The sequence below is a fragment of the Diceros bicornis genome, chromosome 39 (assembly GCF_020826845.1).
Source record: "Diceros bicornis minor isolate mBicDic1 chromosome 39, mDicBic1.mat.cur, whole genome shotgun sequence".
Classification (NCBI taxonomy): domain Eukaryota; kingdom Metazoa; phylum Chordata; class Mammalia; order Perissodactyla; family Rhinocerotidae; genus Diceros; species Diceros bicornis.
Window position 1 is genome coordinate 14,717,827 of NC_080778.1, and position 22,999 is coordinate 14,740,825.

At 41.0% G+C, this 22,999-nt stretch overlaps 1 protein-coding gene across 3 annotated transcripts in view; it reads left to right on the top strand.

Annotated features, from left to right (window-relative positions):
• The window catches only part of CNKSR3 (CNKSR family member 3), a 90,646-nt gene that overhangs the window by 61,872 nt on the left and 5,775 nt on the right, over positions 1–22,999 (top strand). For all 3 annotated transcript variants that reach the window (XM_058534110.1, XM_058534109.1, XM_058534111.1), the window contains 8 exons: positions 380–582; positions 1,123–1,210; positions 7,865–7,906; positions 10,431–10,550; positions 12,564–12,623; positions 16,635–16,703; positions 16,969–17,115; positions 21,558–21,682. In XM_058534110.1, coding sequence (XP_058390093.1) covers positions 380–582; positions 1,123–1,210; positions 7,865–7,906; positions 10,431–10,550; positions 12,564–12,623; positions 16,635–16,703; positions 16,969–17,115; positions 21,558–21,682 — 854 coding nt within the window. The remainder of the gene's footprint in view (positions 1–379; positions 583–1,122; positions 1,211–7,864; positions 7,907–10,430; positions 10,551–12,563; positions 12,624–16,634; positions 16,704–16,968; positions 17,116–21,557; positions 21,683–22,999) is intronic.

Genomic DNA, 22,999 nt, shown 5'->3' on the forward strand with positions numbered 1-22,999 from the left:
ACAAAGAATTCTTGGGCTCTAAATGTCTGTAGGGCCCAGGTTGCGAAACTGTGCTCTAGATGGTCCGAGAAGCCTTGAAGAGGAGGTGACATTTGGGCTAGGAAGCAAGTGGTGAGAAAGAGCTGTCCATGCCAAGATTTGTGGGAGGAGCATTTCAGGAAGAGGAACTAGCAAGAACCAAGTCCCTGAGGCAAGAGTAGGCTGTGGGAGGAACAGAGAGAAGGCTGGTGTGGCCCCAGTGAGTGAGATCAGCACTGTGGGTAAATCCTGTAGGATTTTGTGGCCGTTGTAGGAGTTATTCAAGTTCCTCAGTGAGCTGTTGAGAGTTTGGACATTGCTGATTGTTTTGAAATTTTCCCTTTGATTTTGTTTTCCACAGAATTATGGCCTTGAAACTGATAATATGAAGAACTTGGTTCTGAAACTGCGAGCGTCTTCCCACAACCTACAGAATTACATAAGTAGCCGGCGGAAAAGTCCAGCTTATGATGGAAACACCTCCCACAAGCCCCCCAATGAGTTCCTGACTTCTGTGGTGGAGCTCATAGGCGCTGCGAAGGCCTTGTTAGCTTGGCTGGACCGGTAAGTTGTGGGTGTACTTTACTGTCCTATAAAAGGAGGGTCTGGGATGCACAGAATAGCCTAGGCTTTGTTTCAAGAAAATGAACCATTGCTCCTTTCATATCTTTGCCACTGGACCTCTCCAGCAGTTCTGGGTCAGTGGTGGATTGTACGGTTCCTTTGGAAGTTACTGAAAAGGTGAACAGCAGGAACAAATTAACTTCCTCTTAGAGAAGAGTGGAACTGTGCTCAAGTTGTGTTTTATTGAAGTTAAACATTAACGATTATTCAGTTGGTATGAAGGCTGTTAGTTGACTTCAGAAGGGATGTTAATTCTCTTCGCTCATGTTTTGGTGTTTTTATCTAGCACTTCTCTGTCTCTTTTCTATTCAAATTCCTATTTTGTGTGTTACCTGAGAGAGAACAGTTACACAACGGATAATTTAGACTAGCCTGTTGTGTAGCCATGCTTGTCAGCATAGAGTGTGGGATCTCAGTGGGTTCCCCTCCCCCACCCCCCGTGCTTTTTTTTTCCCTAAAAGAGTTGTTGTTGCTTTCTAGGGCTCCATTTACAGGGATCACTGATTTCTCAGTAACGAAGAACAAAATCATTCAGCTTTGCTTGGATCTGACCACTACAGTCCAGAAGGTCAGTATATCATTGTCGCTTTCTACACTTTTTTCCTCCCTTTTCTCTCTTCTTCAAGGGATTTACATGTAGGTATGAAGTACCCATTCTTTCTCTCTCTCTTCATTTTTTTTTTTTTCCCATCAGAATTGGGGAGAGATAAAAGGCTTTAAGTCAGATGTATTGTTTAGATGGTTTCTGAAAAATGACCAGTAGCCTTTCCATCAAAGATTACCTTCTATTGTTTTAAAATAGTTGAGCTAAGAGTCTTATACTTCTTCCAAAATGTTACAGCACTTAATTTTTTTAATAGAAATCCTGGAGTAACTAAATTTCACTATCATCTTTGTTCTGAATACCTCACTGTATCTGCTTCTTAATTTTCTTTTCAGTTTGACCTCTGGTGGTTAGGTTTACCAGTCAGGGTGTGCTAGGTTATGATGCAGTAACAAATTACCCCCAAACCTCAGCAGTTTGTTCCTTGATTATCTACATCCAAATGGGTCAGCCTGGGGGTCTGCTTTAATTCTCCTCACTTCAGAACAGTTTTGGCAGAACAACCAGTATCTCACATTGCTTGTGCCCATGGCAGAGGTACAGAGAATCTTCGAGATTCTCACACTGACAGATGTACTGGTTTGGAAGTGACACATGTCCATTTCACTCACAGCTCATTGGCCAGACCTAAGAATCTTAGTAAGGGCCAGGAAGATTTATATCAGTCAGTCTGTAACTTAACTGGCTTCTGTGACCTGAGCTTTTAAAAAAATTTCTTATTAGGGGCCGGCCTGGTGGTGTAGTGGTTAAGTTCACACGCTCCACTTTGGCGGCCCGGGGTTCACAGATTTGGATCCCAGATGCAGACCTACACACCACTCATCAAGCCATGCTGTGACAGGCGTCCTACATCCAAAATAGAGGAAGATTGGCACAGATGTTAGCTCAGGGCCAATCTTCCTCAAGCAAAAAGAGGAGGATTGTCAACAGATGTTAGCTCCAGGGCCACTCTTCCTCAGGAAAAAAAAAAATTCTCATTAGACCATTGGCTCTTAAGATCATTTCCTGTCATATTACCTGGCATGTGGCAGAGACTTGTAAAATATTTTTGAATTGATTTGAGGCTATAAAATGTAACAAAGAACTTGTTCTTTTTTCCCATCTAACTTGGTTCTAAAATTCTGTGATTCCACATTTGTTTCCACTGCTGATTTGGCAAAAAGTAAAGAATATCCTTTCCTCGGTCCTGACCATACCATATAATAGACGCAATTCTGAAAAGCTGTGTGCTTTCTGTGTGTTCCTGGAACATGAAGAGTGCAGTTGGCTTTGCACGTGACAGCTGTATGAGGTCCAGACCTGAGCAGCTATTGAACTTAAGGCACATGTGACGTCATTATACGCTTCTGAAGCAGTGTTCTCAGAAAGGAGCTTGGAGCGTCTGAAGTGGCTCTGAGTTTCTGCTCTTTTTTTATGATGTGTAAAATAATTTTGACAAAAAGAGTCTGATACCAATTGTGATACCACCAAGTCCCACCCAGCATTGGTGGTGAAAGGCGTTTATTTCTCTGTTACCTTTAACTTTCTTTTTTACCTCTGCTTCCTGCTTCCCACAATATTCTGCCACCTATTTTGATTTTTAAAAGAATTTGCTTGTGGGGCCGGTCCGGTGGCGCAAGTGGTTAAGTGTGTGCGCTTGGCTGCGGTGGCCCGGGGTTTGCCATTTTGGATCCCGGGCGCGCACTGACGCACCACTTGTCAAGCCATGCTCTGGCGGTGTCCCATATAAAGTAAAGGAAGGTGGGCATGGATGTTAGCCCAGGGCCAGTCTTCCTCAGCAAAAAAAAAAAAAAGAAAAAGAGGAGGATTGGCAGATGTTAGCTCAGGGCCGATCTTGCTCACAAAAAAAAAAAGAATTTACTTGTGATCAATTAAATGACAGTGTAAAAGTTAAACGTTGTAATTAGCAAATGGGAAAGTTTTGCTCATAGGTGCATCTGTGTCTTATTTAGAGGGTCCTAGACTGAGTGGTTCAGGCTGCTCCTGCTGTAGTGTAGGGAGAGGAGGAGAAAGTGATGCAGTCGAAGGCAGAGGTGGTAGTGTTTGTTTTCACAGGATGATGCTGCTTTGCCTGAGCAGTTGATGTTGGCTTTGTAGGTATTTGGACTGTTCTTTCAATAAATATTTATTGAGCGCTTACCATGTGTCTGCTGCCCTTCTAGGCAGTGGGAATACCAGAGTGAATAAACAGATAAAATGAATCCCTGACCTCATGGAACTTACAGTCTCTGGGGGAACGAGAAAATTAAAAGATAAATAAGCAAACTATGCATCAAGTTATATGAAGTTGGAGAAATGTCTAAGGAGAAAGGAGTACGGGAGGGATTGACATACTGGCTAGAGTAGCCCTCATTGAGAAGGTGACATTTGAGTAATCCGACCAGTCTGATTCTGTGCTTGTCTGGACGGAATGGGCTTATTGCATTGTCTCAAGTGGTGTTTTTTCTTGTGGTCGTAGAGGTGTTGATATCAACTGATGGTAAGAAAGTCTCCCCATGGGACGTACAGATTCTGATCCCGTCACATCAGGAGAAGGGTGCCCACCGAGCATCCTCATCACGCTGGCCCCTGCTTGTTGGGGCCTCACGACACCTGGCACGTGATTAATGGTGATTTTTAAATGTGTGTTTAAAAGAATGAAATAATGCTTTTGACAAATAAGCTAATGAGAAGTTGTGTCTTAAGAGAAATTTAACCCAAACTTAAGGGACGCAAGAGGTATTGTTTGTTTTTTTTTTTTTGTGGTTTATTTTTTGTTCTTAGTTTCCCTTTGGTGTTCATTGAGCGTGTGTTTCAGAGATAGACAGCCATAGGTTCAAATCCTACCTCTACCATTAATTAGCTCTGGGACCTGGGACAGGTCACTTAAAACTATGAACTTCAATTTTTCTCATCTGTAAAATGGGAATACTGATATTTACCTCACCAGATGATTTGGTGGGATTTCTACAAGTTAAAGGAAGAAAAAAGGAGGAAAACGTGTAATATGAAGACAAATAGTGACCAAAAACGTTTAAAATATGTGTATATATGTATTTGTAATATACACATACATCCAAAAACCTGTATACAAAGGAATATATAGGTACAGTGGGCAATTTGGAAGAAAAATTGAGTTTATCTTCACAGGGAGAGAAGTGGGGAGGGAACATGGGAGTCAAGCCAAAAAAAACTCTTTTTTTAATATACAAAAAACATGTGTATGACATTTATGTGTTCATGTAAAATTAAAAATAAAGGGACAATATAAACTTTTAAAAGTAATATCTAGCTCAAAAGATTGTTAGGAAGATTAAATGAGATATAACATATGTAAAGCACTATGCCCACCTAAGAAATAGTAGTCTGTAATAGGAAATACAAAAATCTTGCCTTGTATTGGTTTTCTGGAACGAAACTTGATTGTTTAAGGAGAGGAAGTTAACAAATATGTTGCTCTTATATTCTGGTATTTTTGGGTTTATTTAAATTTGAACAGTTTTTAAGGATTAAGACTGGCGATATATAAGTACATATGGGAATATCATTTTATGAACTTAGACTGAAAAAACATCTTTAGCTCTTGATGAACATATGCTTTCTGTAGTAATTGAAGAAGGCAGGTGCTTTGGCAAGTGCTAATATTTACGCGCACACAAATTAGAAATAACAAAGTTGATGAATGAGCTGAATGTCTTTTTCAGTGTCCAGAGTAATGGCACCAGTAAGACCAAATGAGCCGGGAGATTTCACACTCCCTTACGACTAGGTGAAGTACAGTTTTCCTCTAAATTTCTTGGCAGAGGATCTATTGACTCATTGGGAAGAAACCTGTCTTTTCCATTTGTTCCTTTTAACTGGGGACCTGAAGGAATAACAGTTGTGTCTTTCCGTCCAGTGAGAAGGAACGTGTTCTCCACGCATCTTTATTCTTTGTGTCTCTGTCTGTGAAGAGAGACATTTGCTTCTCCTTTTTCTCCTATCCCACATATTGCCATTTCCCCCTCCTCTTTCATGTCACTTTCTCTGTGTGCTTCCCTCTAATGATCCGTCTCCTGATTTGAAGGGTAAATAGTTGCTCCTTTTTTCTTCCCCTGTAAGGAAACCGCACCCTGCTTTTAAGCATGCTTTGGTTACAATCCCACACCAGGTCCACGGATAGATCTTCCATCCAGTTTTCAGGCTAGAATTTCAGGTGAAGGAAACTGAGGTGAGAGGGGATTATGAGCTGTATCTTCAGTCTGTCCTCCTAATGTTGTGGTGAGATGAAAACTGGAATCTCGATGCTGAGAGACGAAATGACAGTGGCAGGTGCTGAGTTCCACTGTGGAGAGAAATGGGGGGAGTAAGCAATGTAAAGTCCAAGAGAACTGAACGGGAAGAAAGATAGCCGTGGAAGCGGAGGAGGAGAAAGCCACGAGGCCGTTTATTGAGCACGGGTTGTGTCTCTGGTGTGAACTACATGCTGGATATGTTATCACATTTGATTTTCAACAGTTCTCTGAGGTAGGTTTTAGCATCCTCGCTTTACGGAGAAGGAAACGGAGCATGGAGAGGTTAAACAGGTTGCCCAAGGCTTCTCAGTTGGTAAGAAGGTAGAATAAGGAGAGCCGCAGAGGGAAGGGGCACCTGTTAGCTGCCCTGGCTGGGTCTCTGCCAGGTAGGCTGGCCTGAGTCTGCTGATCCAGGTGACCAGGGAATGTGGCGAAGCCCAGCCCCACTGTCTGGCTCATGGTGGGGGGGGGGGGTGACTTGGTTCCACTACTTTTTTTTTCCATTCTGTTGCCTTCACGCCAAACATCATGACGTCATGCCTGCAGCTGCTTCCTCCCAGCAGGAATGGGTGTGGAAACCCACATTCACGGTGGCGGAAGGTAGAAAGTGAGCCCTTTCACATGCTGACTTGAACAATTCGAGGAGGAAGGAGAGCTCCCCTCGCCCATTGGCTCCATCACCATAAGGAGCCCATTTTCTTGGTGGCTTCTTAGATCTGTCAAGGAATCAGGGATCAGAAACCATGAGGTCAAACATCCACCTTGAATCTGGGGCCCTGGCTTATGGAGAGGAGCTCTCTGCCTGTGGGTGATTATCTCACGAGGGTGATGGCACTCATATCGTTTTGGGATTTGTAATGAAAAATCATAAACATAAATTATTAGTTTTATTTCTGGCACAAGACCACATGAGTATTCTATTTTGCTAAAGTTGACATTTATTTAATAATGTCAGATCCTTCAGATGGCGTTAATAGGGGATGAGCCATGATGGGAGTCGACGGTATAGTTCCATACACAAGATGGACGAGGAAAAGCATATTTTTGAGCTGTAGTTATCCATATTTTACAGAAGTTGCTCCTTTGGTTTGAATTTATATCAGATTCATGCATGTAAAAATACATTTCTAAATTTCTTTTTTAAAGTGTTTTCTCATTTGGCTTCTCTTTGCCTGGGAGCCAGTGTAGATTTGGGGAGCAGTAGAGTAACTATTTTTTCCCACATTTTTACCGAGCAGGGAAAATTAAAAAAATTTTTTAAGACCCTGCAAAATCTGATTATAAACCCACACGGAGTAGCAATTGGTAGCCATTTCCACCCCTGCCTCCCAGTGTAAAAAATGTAGTAAAAAATGACCTAAAATGACTTTTTGATTGCAATGGAAATCTTTGTCTGACAATCCCAGCAGAGTTGATTAATATCCTTCATGTACATAAAATAATTAGTGTTTTCCTTAGGATGTCCCCTTTTGGGATTATACTTAATGGTGCTGAATAAACTCTGAAGAATCCAGTTGGTCTCCCTTTTCTTCTTCATGCACTCTGCCGTGTGGATTGAAATCCTCCTCTGTTGACAGGTTCTGGAAGGTTAACTGTGAGAGTTTCACAATGGCGGTTTCACTTTGGCTGCTTTTAGACGGGACAATGGTGATTCCTATAAGCAGCTAACTGGTTCATACGGTTCCAAGTCTTTTGTTCTTAAGCTGAGTAAATAAAGCTTTGCGTTCCAGCCCTTTATTTAATGTCATCAGTAGCATACCTCAAGACCACTTTTTTGGCAGTGTGTTAATGAATGTTTTGTTGAACCTTTTTCCTCTATTAAGGCCTGAAATATCTGATTTAATCTCAGTGGTGCTTAAAATAAACTTTTGTGGCTAAGTTTACTCAAGCTCTTATTTGAAAGCTGTTCTTATAGGCAGGCCCAGAGCTAAAGAGTCCTGGCCTGTTGGCCCAGTGCTGGCTGAGCCCGGGGTCACGTTTGGGAGCCATTGTCAGGTTTCTTGGACTTTGACTTCTGACTTACTACTCTCTGCACAGTCTGGACAGTAGGTGGATTTCAGTTCAATGATTTTTGTAGGTTTTCTGATGGATTAAATAACCTGTCAAATGGGTTCCTTGGATGATAAGCTCCTTAGGTCAGGATTGAGCAGAGCCTTAGGAGTCATTGATTGTCAGCTCCGTCCCCACTCTGCCCTCTTTCTCCAGTCCAAGGCTCTCCTCCTGACCATCCAGGACTACTCAGGCTCTAGGGTGGGGGGCATGTCAGGGACCATCTTGGGGTCCAGGAAACATCTAGAGAGCTAAGCCGACAGTTTTTGAAAATTCTTAGCTCTTAAAGTTTTCATTTTCTTCTTTCCTTCCTTAGGATTGCCTTGTAGCAGAAATGGAGGATAAAGTTTTAACCGTAGTAAGTACACATTCTAAAAGTTATTGTAAAATTCCTTTGCCCAAAACAGTGGGAATCACATTAATTAAAGTCAATGCAGTGTGGTTAATTATTTCAGGATGTACTTTGAAATATTGCCTTTTGGGGAAGGAGTCTATTAATTTAGGTAGAAAGAGAAAAATAAAAGTTATTTAACAATAAGACCAATTACCGTGAAAATTCCTGTGCTTAAATTGGGTATATTGGGGTCTCTCTTTTGCTGGGGTGTTTTTTTCCTCTGAACATTTCACCAGGGTACGATTATACTTAAATTGTTAGCTGGCCTATTAATCAGGGTTAAACTGATCTGCAAATTTCACTTTAGGACCATTTTGATTAAAAAAAAAATTCTTGGCAAAAATCTTAGGATGGAGGGGGGATGTACTGTGACTGTTTAAAGAGCATTTTGTAACTATTCATCATCGCTTCCTCCTTTTGACATAAGCCAGCCTGTGCTCCTTTGATAAGGCCTTCCTCCTACTGATGTTGAGGAATTTAGCAGTGAAACTGCTATAAATATATTTTCCATAAATAGAGAGGCTAAACAAATTAGAGGAATGTAAGAAGCGTCACTTCTTGGATTGTCCCCCCTTGGAAAAAAAAAACGCTCTTTGGAATTTCCTGATTTCTTTGGTTGTTTAATTTTGAAAGGTTAGATGAATCTGATTGGGAGAGGTAACCACTGTGAAAATGGAGGCCACTTAAGGGGAATCCTCACGTCTCTAAAATTTTACCTGGTCAGTGTTTGGTTCAGGGAATATGAGCCATCACTAAAAAGATCTTAGACCTAAATGTAAAATGCAAAACTATAAAACTCCTAGAAGATAACAGGAGAAAATCTAGGTGACCTTGGCTTTGGCGATGAGTTTTTAGGTATAGCGATAAAAGCATGATCCATGAAAGAAAAGTTGATAAGATAGACTTCATTAAAATTAAAAACTCGGCTCCATGAAATGCACTGTTAAGAGAATGAAAAGACAAGTCACAGACTGGGAGAAACTATTTTCAAAACACATATCAGATAAAGGACTTGTATCGAAAATATACAAAGAACTCTTAAAACTCAATAATGAGAAAACAAACAAACCAATTAAAAAGCAGACAAAAGATCTGAACAGATACCTCACCAAAAAAGATACACAGCTGGCAAATAAGTATATGGAAAGATATTCAACATCATGTTTTATTAGGGAATTGCGAGTTAAAACAAGGAGATACCACTGCACACCTATTAGAATAACATGATAACAAAATCCAAAACATGATAACACCAAATGCTGGTCAGGATGCGGAGCAATAGAAACTCTCACTCATTGCTCATGGGAATGCAAAATGGTACAGCCACTTTGGAAGACACAAAACTAAACATACTAACACTAAATATACTCTTACCCTACGATTCAGCAAATCCAGATGAATTAAAAACTTATATCCATAAAAACCTGCACAGAATGTTATAGCAGCTTTATTTATAATTGCCAAAATTGGGAAGCAACCAAGATGTCCTTTAGTAGTGACTGGATAAACAAATTGTTATGTCCAGGCCATGGAATCTTATTCAGCAATAAAAAGAAATGAACTATCAGGCCATGAAAAGAGGAACCTTAAATGTATATTACTAAGCGAAAGAAGCCAATCTGAAAAGGCTACATACTGTATGATTCCAACTATTTAACATTCTGGAAAAGGCAAAACCATGGAGACAGTAAAAAGATCAGTGATTGCCAAGAGTTCATAGTCAGGGAATGGGACAGGGGGAGAGATGGATAGATGTAGCACAGGGGACTTTTAGGTGGTGAAACTATTCAGTGTGATACTATAAAAGTGGATACATGACATTATACATTTGTCAAAACCCATAGAACTGTACACCACAAAGAGTGAGTCCTAACAAACTACTGACTTTTGTTAATAATAATGTATCAACATTGGTTCATCAATTGTAGCAAATGTAGTGCAAGGTGTTAACAGTATCATGTTATTATTAACCATGTTATAATAATATAACTGTGTTGGAAACTGTTGAGGTGGGGGAGGAAGTATATAGGAACTCTGCACTTTTGGCTCAGTTTTTCTGCAAAACTAAAACTGCTTTAAAAAATAAAATCTATTTAAAAACATGGTGCAGGTAAAAAATATTTTTTTGACCTTGTCAATATTTGGTATGCAGAGAATGTGAGTGATCGCTGAAAAACCGTACAAATGGCTGGAGATAGATGATTGTCCTTAACTACCCAAAGGGGGTTTCTGCCCAGCCTGTGCTCTTCAGTGGTCGTAAATGAGTTAATATAAAAGCGGCATTTTTAAACAGAGCTGTGATCCTGACACCATTTCCTCGGATTGCAAATGCGGAGTCCAAATGCCATGCGTTCATTGAGCGGTATTATCAAAACGATTGCCGCCAGAGCTAAAGATTATAGGTGAAGTGCATTTCTTTAAAAATCAGCTTGAGATAAACTTGGTTAATGATTGAACCTTTCCTGACTATTTGCCTCTCCAACTCTAGGTCAAGGTCTTAAATGGCATCTGTGACAAAACAATGCGATCTACTACGGATCCTGTTATGAGCCAATGCGCGTGTCTGGAGGAGGTTCACTTACCCAACATTAAACCTGGGGAGGGCCTGGTAAGAATTCTGCCAACATTTGTTTTATTTTCAAATAACGACACATTGTCATTTTTTAAAGTTTTTTTTTTTTTTTTTTTTTAGTAATTCCTTATTGCTTTCCCTGTCATTCTGAAAAGGAGAATGAAATTAGACTGTCTTCCATCATGTAGTTAGGAATTTGCCATCTTGAACTGTTGATATGTTCTGTGTTTTCAAAGTATAAAAATAAACACAATTTTAAAACTGTATGCACATATCTTGAAGGAATTGTCTTAACAGTTTTATTTTTAGAACTTAGCAATGCAAGGAGATAGAAAACATTTACAAAGGAGAGATGGTCTCAGGGTATGAAACAACATCAGCTCTGAAAGTCTCTATTAGCACTTCGGACGAGTGTGAGAAGAGGCTGGATGAAAGAAATGATTCTTAAACTTCAGAAATATTTCATCAGTAATGTATGTGATCTATAATAACAGGCCCTGAGAATATGTACGGGTAGATATCCAGCTACCTAGATCACTACCTAGATCCCTAGCTCTCCCAGTACCTAGCATGCATACGGTGTCATTAGTGTGCTGAAATTTAAGTGAAGAAACCCTGAGGCCCATGGATGAGCTTAGAGGCTTTGAGTCAGAGGCTGGACTTAAATCCCAGCTCTCAAGTGACAACCTCTTTGCATATCAGTTTCTTGGTCTGTCAAAAGTTAATCATGATAATACCTGCTTCACAGAGTTGTTGAAAGTATTAAATTAGATGATGAATGCTGAGTGTCGGATGCTGGATGCATAGTACATATGCAGTAATTGGTGGCTGCAGCTACTGTTGCTGGTATAGATGATGATGAGGACGAGGAGGAGTGCCCAGGGTGTAGGTAGGGGTGTGGAGATATCAAGTCATTCTGTTTTCTCAGATAGGAAAACAAAAATAGACCAAATATCGACAAACCCACATTCTTAGTAGCTGGGTTTCTAAGTAAGAAATATGCATAGTGAGACTGCTCAGGCTTCAAAGTAAATGATGGATTATAATAGATTAGACAAGGAAGACTTCCTGGAAGTGAGTTTACAGTCAAGTATTGAAGTGGAGAAATGCCCCCAGTGGGCAGAAATGGAGTTGTCATTTCCGATGGTAAAGTCGCACAAGCCAATGCTCTGGAAAGAGGAGTATTGTATGTAGAGATTTCTCTGCGAATGAAACTAATAGGCAAGCACAGGAATGGGGAGAACCTTGAAGGTGTTGGTATTTGATGAGTTTCTCATTATAGAATGGGGTCGGTGCTGAGCAGGGCAAGGTCAGGATCCAAATGATTTCTAAGGAGGCTCTGTGTTATTGCCACGTAGATACCAGGGTGACCAACTCCTTTACCCAATCTACTTTTTGCTCTCATTCCCCATCTTATAAAAGTTTAATAAAAATTTTTTATGCTTGGTGTGTCAAACTGCAGAAGTGTTTCCTCGATGATACGGCATTCACCGCTGAGTTTAGCTCTCAGGCTTTTTAGGAAGGAGCGTATTTATCTTTATGATTCCCTTAAAATTGAGGGATGCTGTTTCTAATTTACTTCCTGTGTCGTTACTTCACTGTCTTCGCTCATACGTGCTGGTCTGGGTTGTTAGTGGCTTGACTACGTCACCCTGCAGTGACTGCTGATACCAAATTTAACTGAATGTATTGTGTCACTAGACAGAGAGATGCTCAGGAGTGAACAGTCCTTGTTTGAAATGCCTCATTCATTCAGCAGGTCTGACAAGATGCCTTCTGAGTCCCTAGAGTGATGGCAAAATTCTGTGTGCCTGGTGTGCAAATTATAATATCAAAGAGATCTCATTTCTGATTTCTTTCACTAGTATTTCGACTTGTTTAGTTCCCCTTCACCGCTCTTTGGATCTTGTTTCACAATGTTTCAGGAGGCTTAAAAATGACTATTGTTCTGAAGGGACTGCCTTTAATGTCTTGTAAGTTTAAATCTCACTTGTGGCTGTATTTCTAAATGTTGGAGTAATGAGTTAATATATTTGTGGCTTACTCTAGGGCATGTACATCAAATCGACCTACGATGGATTGCACGTAATTACTGGAACCACAGAAAATGTAAGTGTGGATCTGTTAAATGTGAAAGCTATTGTATATTTAAGCAAATTTGACAGAGTCCCTATACTTTTGATTTAAATGTGTGCGTGCCGTTTTATTATCTGTAATAAGAGCGTGAGTGCCTGTTTTGTTTATTTCTGTTGCTAGCATGCTGCTTATCACCAGCTGTTATCAATTTATTATTTAAATTGTCCTTTATTGCTCTTGTTCACACACCTTGCCCAGTTTTTACGCCCACCCTTGTGTTAATTATTCCTTTTGCATCCTGGAAGTGTTAACCCATAAATACAAAAACAATGATCTCTTTGTTGTTGAGAATCACTCTTAGAAGAACTGGAATGGTAGCCATATGTGTAAAATACAATTTTTTTGTTTGTTTGTTTAATGGAATTTGTATGTGTCACCAAAGCAACTATTTTGGGATTTTTGCATGACGCAGAGTCTTTTTATAGAATTGTATTTCATAATATTTGGCACGATACTGAAATTTAGTTGTTTTCCCCCTAATCCTTTGAACAGAAAAATCTGGGCTTTTTCTACTGTAAGAGACTTTGTACACTCTTATCTTCCTTTTGGAAATTTTGCTACTTGGAAGATTTTTCTTTAGCCCCTCAAAATGTTTTGAATTTGTAAAAAGTAAACCAGTTGAATACTTTCTTTTTGCAACCTACAATATGGGTAGCTCTTGAATGACACTGGTATGAAGCTAAAAATGTTTACATAGCTTCCTGGATCTGTGTAAAAGAAGCATGTATATGTGGTATTAATCTACTATTTAATCAACTAAGACAAGAGGAAATAATTCCTAAAAATAGAGGACATTTGGTAACTACTTTTCTAATCTAGCAGAAATATGTGTCGAACTTTGAGCTTCAGCTGTTAGGTCTTTTGATAAAATAAAATGGCATGATTGTTGATGAGGGTTTGTGACACACTTGATTTTTGTAGTAAGAAAAAAATGGCATTGCATAAGGCAGTCAATGAATTATAAGTAAGTTGTTTGGTTCTGGCAGATGAACGAGTGGAAGATGGTAGTGTCTTTATGCATTCTCTGTTGAGCTACAGAAAATACACTGCGAACCACTAGGAATTTTTATACACATCATTAGTAGGCAATAACAGCACAGGAAGTTCTGCTTTTAGGCTGGAGATGGTGCAAAAGAAAAAAACGCATAACGCATTACACGGCTCATCCCTTATCCTTGTCAGAGACTTCTTTTGTTTCAGCTGAGCCGTGTCAAGAACATACTTGTGTCCCAGTCAGCACATTGTTTCGCGGTTGGATGGGTTCAGAAGGATGGTAAATGTCATTTCAGCTTTTAAAGAGTTGAAGTTTTGCATCTAGCAATTTGGTGATTGCATTGTTTAACAACCAGACCCTCTGTGGTTCCAGCCTCTCTCTGTGGTCTTCTTGAAGCAATTTCAATCTTGGATAAGCGTGTAGAACGCTGTAATATTACTACCAGAAGGCACACAGATTTCTCTTCTTGGAACCCTCCCCCCTTTTGTTTTAAGGATGAGGTTGAATGAAGGACTAAACAAGCTGTTTTTGAATCAAATGAAATGAAATTTCCTATATTTTCTATTGTATAGGAAAATACAATGGTAAATTTCCTAGAATTTCTAGACTCATAAGACTGGGTGAGAGCTTCAGGGTTTACCTGGATATAGTCAATCCCAGTGCTCCCATACAGGACTGTACATAAGTCATCCCAGAGGGAGTTGGTTTCCATTTTGTTAAAGATCAAAAAAGGGAAAACTTGTCTTATTCCATCTGGTAATCCATTTGAAAATGTCATTCATTCTTTCAGTCATTCAACTTGTGTTCACTGAGTAACTGGAGTAGGCTAAACATTTGCTATGTCTGATACATGAGGATGGGAAGTTGGGTAAGAACCCACGTCTCAAGGGCTTAATCTGGATATTTTACACTTAAACATCAGTAGGAAGTGCCAGCTCCAGGACAGCTTTCCAGCTCTCACTTGAGGTTGTTATGACTTTGGAGTCATAATGTTTTAATGGAAGCCTGGTACGGTGGGTGGTAGTGGATGGAAATCACACATTACATTCCCAAGGGAATTGTCTCCAGATTCCTCTGTCTTGGACTTGAAGCTGAAGCAGTGCCAACAGGCCATCTCGGGTCTCCGGTCCATTTTTTTTTTTTGAGGTTACCTGAGAAGCCACGATCATTCCAGGGTCAGACTAACAGTATCCGGTGATTCTCTATCTGACTTCTTTTTTGATGTTGTTAGAGATCTTGAAAGGAATTTTGACAGGATCCCATCCATACTCCTATTCCCCACCCCCAAGATGAGGGGGAATTAAATTAGCCTCTGAAGAATGGAGGCATTCTTCTTCAGGTCATCACCCTTCTGCAGAAAGCCAGAACAAGCGTCGTTTTTCAGGAGTCCGGCTCATGGTGAAGATAGGCAAGATCTACTGCCCTAGGGAGAGTTTTGGTATCAAGCTCTCTCTATACATATTCTGCCAATCTCAACTCTTAATCACTAATAGGACATTTGAGAAATGAATGCATGAGGATCCTTAGGAAGGGAAGTCAATTCGGGTCATTGAGGCTTGTTTTTTAAGATAGCACATCTATAAACAGGGACTTCCTGGCCTCGGGGCCATCTTTTATAGAGCGAATCTTACCTTAAGTGACTCCCTAGCCCAGGAAGATTAACTGGACTCCACTGATTATGCTCAGACTTACTGAAGTTGGTCAAGCAGTAACCCAAGCAGATGCATGGGTTAAGCATCTGATGCCAGGGCAAAAAGGAGCATTGATACATTCATTTTTCTTTTAAGTGCCTCAAGAGGAAGAGATTTGAGATAGGCCATCTCCCTGTGGTACCCACGAAGCTATTCTCTGAGGAGAGGCACTGCTGGTTGCTAGGGCGACAGGTTAAATGTTTTTAAAAATAACTGTCACAGTAACCTATGCTTTGCTTTGGACCTAGATAAATCACAGGGAATGTTTCTACAGTTTAATGTCGTTTCTCATTTCTTGCTGAACCTCTCACAACAGTTGAGGGAGAAAATTCAGCAGGTGTGTCTTGGGTTTTATAGCTGCCTCTTCACCGTGTTCAAAGGTGCTGTATTTTTAAGGATAGTTGTAAATTGTTTCAAGATTCAGGTAGTTACATAAGTTATCAAATAAAATACTCTGACCTAGATAACATTTGATTATAACTTGAAATCAAGGTTTCTTCTTTCCTTCTCTTTTGCTCATATGAGATATCTTAAACATAAAGAGTTCTAGTTTGATTAAATGAACAAGAATACTATGGGCAAAACATCTGATAAATAGATTACATCTATATATCTCTATACACACATGTGGATATATGTGTATATCTATTTGCAAATATGTAGCAAAGCATTATTTAGGGGAAAAAAAGTCTGGACTTTTAATCATACTGAAAACACATTCATTTTGAATTCAACCTGAAAGTGAAAAAAATTTAAATTCATTTTCCCTAAAGAAAGACATTTTCTATTGTCACCATCTTTCTATTTTAATAGCATTGTGATAACATGTAGAAGACAAGGTTGAGTAAAAATAAGATTTAGTTTTAATAATTACCTAAAAGAAAATGGGATGACAGAGTTACAGTGATGATCTTTGCATGTTAAACAGTTGGTCAGCTTTTACAAGGTTAATTTGGATAGGGATATATGTAAGGTATTTTTTAGGTGAACCAATGGCTTTCATCAGCTCGTCATGTCAACAGTGTGTCCCATTCTTCCTGATGGATTAGATGAACCCAACTGTTCTGACAGATTATCCATTGTAACAGACCACTAATAAAATAGATAACACAAGTATTCTCGTGCCAGATTGTACAGAGTATGTCATTTCAGGGAACTCAAGTACACTGTGTAATATTTCTGGAGAAAGTTATATTTCCATTGCTCGTTGTCTACGGAAGAAGAAGGAAGAAGAAATAGAAGCAGAAAGAAATGGAAGGTTTAAAAAATAAGACAGATCTCTCTGTTTGTTTCTAATAGTCTCCTGCAGACAGATCTCAGAAGATTCATGCTGGTGATGAAGTCATTCAGGTGAATCAGCAAACTGTGGTGAGTTTGTTCATTGAAACTGAAGACTTAATATTCCCTTCTAGAACCTGTAACTAAATCCAAAGCCATTTTGCTTGCATTTTTAAAATTTGCAATTTATATCTAGTTTTCCATAATTTGAAGTAGTGCTAAGATGCACATATTTGTATCTGCCTATTTGTACGTACCTGTTTGCTCGCAACTGATTTTCTTGAGATAAAGTCATAGGTTTGACTTTTCAGTATCCATGAGTCTCCTCTCCTCTCCTCATTTTCTGTCTTTGAAGGTGGGATGGCAGCTAAAAAATCTGGTGAAAAAATTGAGAGAGAATCCTACAGGAGTCGTGTTACTGCTTAAGAAGCGTCCCACGGGTACTTTCAACTTTACTCCTGCTCCCCTGAAAAACTTACGGTGGAAGCCGCCTCTTGTGCAGGTATCTCCTATTGGTTGCAAACCTTCACGTGGCCTCAGCAAGTGAATGGTGTCAACTATCTGATTTATCTCCAAAAAGAAAGATTAAAATTTGAAGATGATTGATTTCAGGAGTTTGTGTATGCACAATTATCCGATAATCCTACTTATATGACAATATACATTCTGGATTTGCTCTGAACAGTATGTTAGCCACTAGCTGTATGTGAATATTTAAATAATTAAAATTAAACGTTCAGTTCTTCGGTTTCACTGGCCACGTGTGGCTAGTGGCTGTCATGATCATTGCAGCAGATTCATTCTGGTCTTTCTTCTCTCTCAATTGAAACGCACACTTAGATAAATGTGTACAGTTTGAACACTCACCTTAGAGCGACCACATGGGGTTGAGTCCTTAGCAGAGGTTTGCCACGGCAGGGGTAGGGACTGTGGGAATAATCCACCCAGTGGAGAGCTGTATCCCCCCATTGTTTAGAATTGGCAGTCTTGGGTGAAAATACAAAGCAGACCGACTTTTAGTGAATTTTACTATTTAAATTCTCTCGAACATACACTCCTTTATTGCTTACGCCTGGGTGGACCATGCTCCCTGGCCAACCCCCTCGTTATGCTGCCGGTCCTTAGTGTTTATTTCTTAAACTATGAATGAAAAGCAATAACATTTTAATGCCCTTTTATAAAACTGAGATTGCAATTTATATGTAACTGTGATTTTATTGTACATCCTCAAATAGAAGGAACGGTAGTAGTCTCCAGGTATCCGTTTGGATACTTCGTGATACAAAGAACTATGCCTGCACGTGTACCTTAATGGAGGAGGGTAAATAAGGGTTAAAAGTAAATAATAGGTTGTGGAGAGTAGAGCAAGGGGGGGGCATTTAATTAAAATCACTTCTTAAATAATAACCGAGCATATCCATCACCCCCTAGCTGCTTCTGTTTGCGTCACTCCGTATAAGGTGTACCGTCTTTAAATTTTTTTGGCATTCTCAGAATGTGTTACTTAACATCGTAGAGATCGTAATTCATCATCAATAGTTGATGGAGCGCCTGCCGCGTGCTGGCTCTGCTAGCTGCTTGGTGCACGGGATACATGTTGGGTTCTGAAGAAGGGGAGATAGGTATGGACCGGGTAGGTGAAGGCCCCTCTTCTTGAGGAGGTGGGAGCCCTTTGGAGTCTGGAAGGCTGGGTGGGATTTGGCAGATGGGAGGCCATATCACGGAGGAGATGAATGCTCTTCTTTAGACACACACCCACACACCGTCGATATGCTGCCATCAGCGAAAGATGGTGTCTTAGGCAAGATTTCCTAAGCAGAATCTGTGACAGAGGTTCTTGTGCAAGTGGTTTTTGAGGGCGTGTGCTTTAGGTAAAACTTGTAAGGGAGGGAGGGAGGGAGGCAGAATTAGGAGAGGAAGCCAGCAAGGTGCTGTCGCAGGTAAAGCCTAGCCTTGGCCTGTTATACAGGTGTAACCACACAGGGATGGGCTCCAGTACTCGGGAGAGGCAGCTGTCAGCTGAGGGCCATTCTCTGGAGAAGGGGGCAGCTGTGAGCTTTCAGCAACCGACACTTATGGCAGCTGGGTTTGCTAGCTGGCAGAGGGGCCCTGGGTAGGCACTACAGCCCACCGTAGGAATGAGTAGATCAGATTCCCTGGGCAGAGGGCTGGACAGAAAGCTGGGCTGGACAGAAAGCTGGGCTGGTGGGCTGAGATGGCACAGAGTGCCAGACTAAGGAGCATAGACTTCATGCTACAGGTAACATGTTGGTAGTTGTTTTTCACATTAATATCTGCATTAGTTTGCTAGGGCTGCCATACCAAAGTTCCACAGACTGTGTGGCTAAAACAAGTTTATTTTCTCAGTCTGGAGGCTAGAAGTCTGAGATCAAGGTGTTAGCAGGTTTGGCTTCTTCTGAGGCCTCTCTCCTTGGCTTATAGACAGCTGCCTTTTCCCAGTGTCTCCACATGGTCTTCCTCTGTGTGTCTGTGTCGTAATCTCCTCTTCGTATAGGGACATCAGTCATATTGGATGAGGGCCCATCCTAATAACCTCCTTTTAACTTAATTACATCTTTAGAGACTCTATCTCCAAATACAGTCACATTCTGAGGTCCTGGGGGTTAGGACTTGAATATATGAATTTTGAGGGGGACACATTTCAGCCCATGACACTATCTAAACACAACAAACACCAGGTGGGAGCTGTTGCATGTCTAGATGACGGTTCATCTGGTTCTGGGCAAGGCTGGTGACGGGCGATTCCAGTGAAAGACTAATGCATGAGGCCAGTTGGAAGAAGCATCGAAAAGACTCACAAAGCAGCACGGCATAGTGGTTAGGAGGGGGCTCCAGAGTTGAACCCCTTGAGTTCAAATCCCAGCTCTGCTGCTTATTAGCTATGGAACCTTAGACAAGGTATTTAATCTTTCTACACCTCACTCCTAATTATCAGTGTTGACTATTAGAAAGTCTTTGGGGTAAGGGATGAGGAAGGCAGGCAAGGCAGGTGTGAAATGTGACCATGAACATGGTTGTGATATCAGTGACAGAAATTAGAAAGTCAGGAGAGAGCCATCTGGAAGGCAGAGATGACAAATCTTTTGAGCATCACTGAGTTTGAAGTGATAGAGGAAAACTTAAGTGGATGTGTTCAGAAGGTAAGTGAAAATTATTTTTAAGAATAGGCTAGAGTTAGTCCTTTGACCTCTGGAAATTCACTTAGGAAGGGACACACGTTCCCCCTCTCTGATTTTGTCTACCTTCCTGCCAAGTTCCACCAACTGCAGTTTGGGGGAAGAGGTGATGGTGAAAGATGAGACATTGAACTTTGCTTCTGACCCAGGGAGAGAACCTCCATCAAAATGCAGAGGCTGTGTTATAGCTTAGCTACCAAGTGTTCTCGCGATGCATCAGGATATTTTCAGAATATAAACTCCTGTCGACCAGTACTCTGCAGACTTTCTCAGCCCCCAGCCTAGGCGTTGCTGTGTGTCTCATTCTTCAGGGTCCCTTATGCCTGGGCACCCCCCTCTCCTGGGAAGGAGCCTCTTTAATTCTTGTCACCTTCATTAGTTTTGTCCTGTCACAGGACAAAGATGAAAAGGGGTTCATCGTTCTGTTTTTGGGCCACAATCCTGGTAAATGAGGGTTATTAATGCCGAAGTAGTCATCACTGTTGTTTTTGGAGAGTGCCTGTTCTGTGGAAATGCTCCAGTCTGCTTTTGCTTCTGCTTGTTGAGGGCCTGGATCCTGGCCTGTGTTTCAGACACTGTCCAAGATTGACAGATTGAGATATTAATCAATTACGTATTGAGTAGAGTCGACAGATTCTATGTTAGTGGCCAACGTCCGGGATATGGGGATTATGTTACAGGAGACTGAAAACGAAGCCCCTGTCTCTTTGTGCCTTGGGGTCTCCCCTGAAAACGGGGCTGTCACTCTGGCTATCCCAGTCTTTCTGGTCCTTAGATCTGGTTCACAGTCTCACTTCGGGGAGACTTCGGGGTCTTCCATCACCGTCCGGGCTAGATAGGATTTGAGATGCCTTTTTATGTCCATCCAGGCCCAGCACCGTCTCGTGCCGTGCCTCCCACTGGCCTTCATCAGACATCTCCATGTGTCAGCTCTGAGATTTCCTTGCTGTTCCTGTACCAACCAGAAAATGCTGATCATTGTTAGACTGTAAAAGAGATAAGATTGAAGTTCTTACACAAGATTTTAAAAAACAGGTCCTTTGAGACGAATAACAATTAAAATGAAGCTGTGTGGATTTTAAATTTTTAAAATCAACTTGTAGGTCTGTGTATATGTCTATAATACTAAATTAAACAGCATAAGGTTGTACACTTACTTTGTGACAAGCAGTATGCTAAGCCGGTAACGTGTATTATGTCACTTAATTCTCTCAGCTGCCCTGTGTGGGTACTTTTCTTGTTCCCATTTATTCCCATTTTATAGATGAGGCACAGAGAAGTTGAGTGATTTACCTAGAGATATGCAGCTAATAAAAGTTATAGCCAGGATTGCACCCAGACAGAGTCCTGAGCCTACACTCCTAGTCAATGGCAGCCTTGTTAGTGATTTGTATGAACTAACTCACTTAATCCTTGCTGTACCCCTATGTGAGAGGTACTGTCGGTGTGGCTGTTTTTCAGAGGAGAAAACTGAGGCGCGGGTGTTTAAGTGATTTGCTCAGAGCTGGAATTCTAAGCCAGGCTGCTGGCTCTCGAACTTCTGCTCCTCACTGTGCATCTAGTATTTCAAAACTCCCGGTGAATTCTGTGTCTCAAAGAAGAATGCAAGTTGAGTGTTGCTAATAGCTGTAACCACATGAATGACCTCCACCTCTGTTTACACAGGGGCTGGTGTTGGTTTTGGGGAGAGGGAGACGTGTACCAAGAGTAATCTCTGATTTAACCTCTGCTCTTTTGCGTGTTTCAGACCTCGCCTCCCCCCACGACAACCCAGTCCCCTGAAAGCACTATGGATACCTCACTGAAGAAGGAGAAACCAGCCATCCTGGATCTGTATATTCCTCCTCCGCCAGCCGTTCCCTACTCCCCCCGGTATGTCAGTGTCGTTTCTGTGGTGTGCATTTCTTCTGCGTGTGGAGATTCTAAGTGGTGGTGTGAAGACCACGAGGATCTTGAGAGGAAAAGTGCTGAACTCCAGTGTGACAGGGCTGAGTCTTGAAATTTCTGTTAAGAAGTGTGATCCTGGGGGTGGGGGTTTGGGGGCATGGATGAGGGGGTCGAAAGGTACAAACTTCCAGTTGTAAGTCTTCGGGATGTAATGTACAGTATGGTGATTTTTGTTAACAATACTGTATTGTATATTTTAAAAGTTGCTAAGAATGTAGATCTTAAATGTTCTCATCACAAGGAAGAAAGAATTTGTAACTATCTGTGGTGATGGATGTTAACTAAACTTACTGTGGTGATCATTTCTCAGTACAGTCATCCCTCAGTATCTGTGGGGGATTGGTTCCGGGAACCCCCTCCATACCAAAATCCACAGACACTGAGGTCCCTTATATAAAATGGCGCACATAGTACAATGGATGTAGAGGGCTGACCGAACATACATAAATCATTATGAAACTAATACAATGTTATGTTAATTATATCTCAATAAAACTAGGGCAGGGACTGGCCCCATGGTGTAGTGGTTGAGTTTGGTTCGCTCTGCTTCGGCAGCCTGGGTTCATGGGTTTGGACCTACTCCACTCTCAGCCATGCTGTGGCGGTGACCCACATACAAAAGAGAGGAAGACTGGCAACAGATGTTAGCTCAGGGTGAATCTTCCTCACCAAAAAAAAAACAAAAACAAAACAGGAGGGGTCGGGAACTGTGATCCTTTAGGAGAAAGTGTAGGGACAGATTCAGGTTTTATGGGTCCTGAAGCTATACAGTTTGGCAGGAAGCAGGCTCTTTACAAAAGTATGTGCTCTGGGAACACATTGTTTTGGCTCTTCCCAGGGCCTCAGAAAGGGCTGTTTGGGGGTCCCTGAAGCTGAAGTTTCATTAACTATGTGGTAAATTCATCTCTGGGGAGGAAGATAATAAATATTTCTGTGAGGTTAATTAAAGTTACAGCTTTATTTTGCTGAAAGAGATGTGTTCTTCGTAGGACTTAGAAAAAACCACGCCAATGTAGGTGTGGACACTGTATGTGCACGTGCATGTATGCTTATATGTGTGTGTGTCTATTATAAATTCTTAAAAATTGTTGCTTTCTTAATGGCTCTCTTAAATGTAATATGGTACAATGAGGATGGTCATACTACATGCTATATAGGGGATGATTTAGGTATGAAATAAAGGCTTATTTATATCATCTTACATATTTACATATGCTGGTAAAACTAGAGAATCTGGCTCAT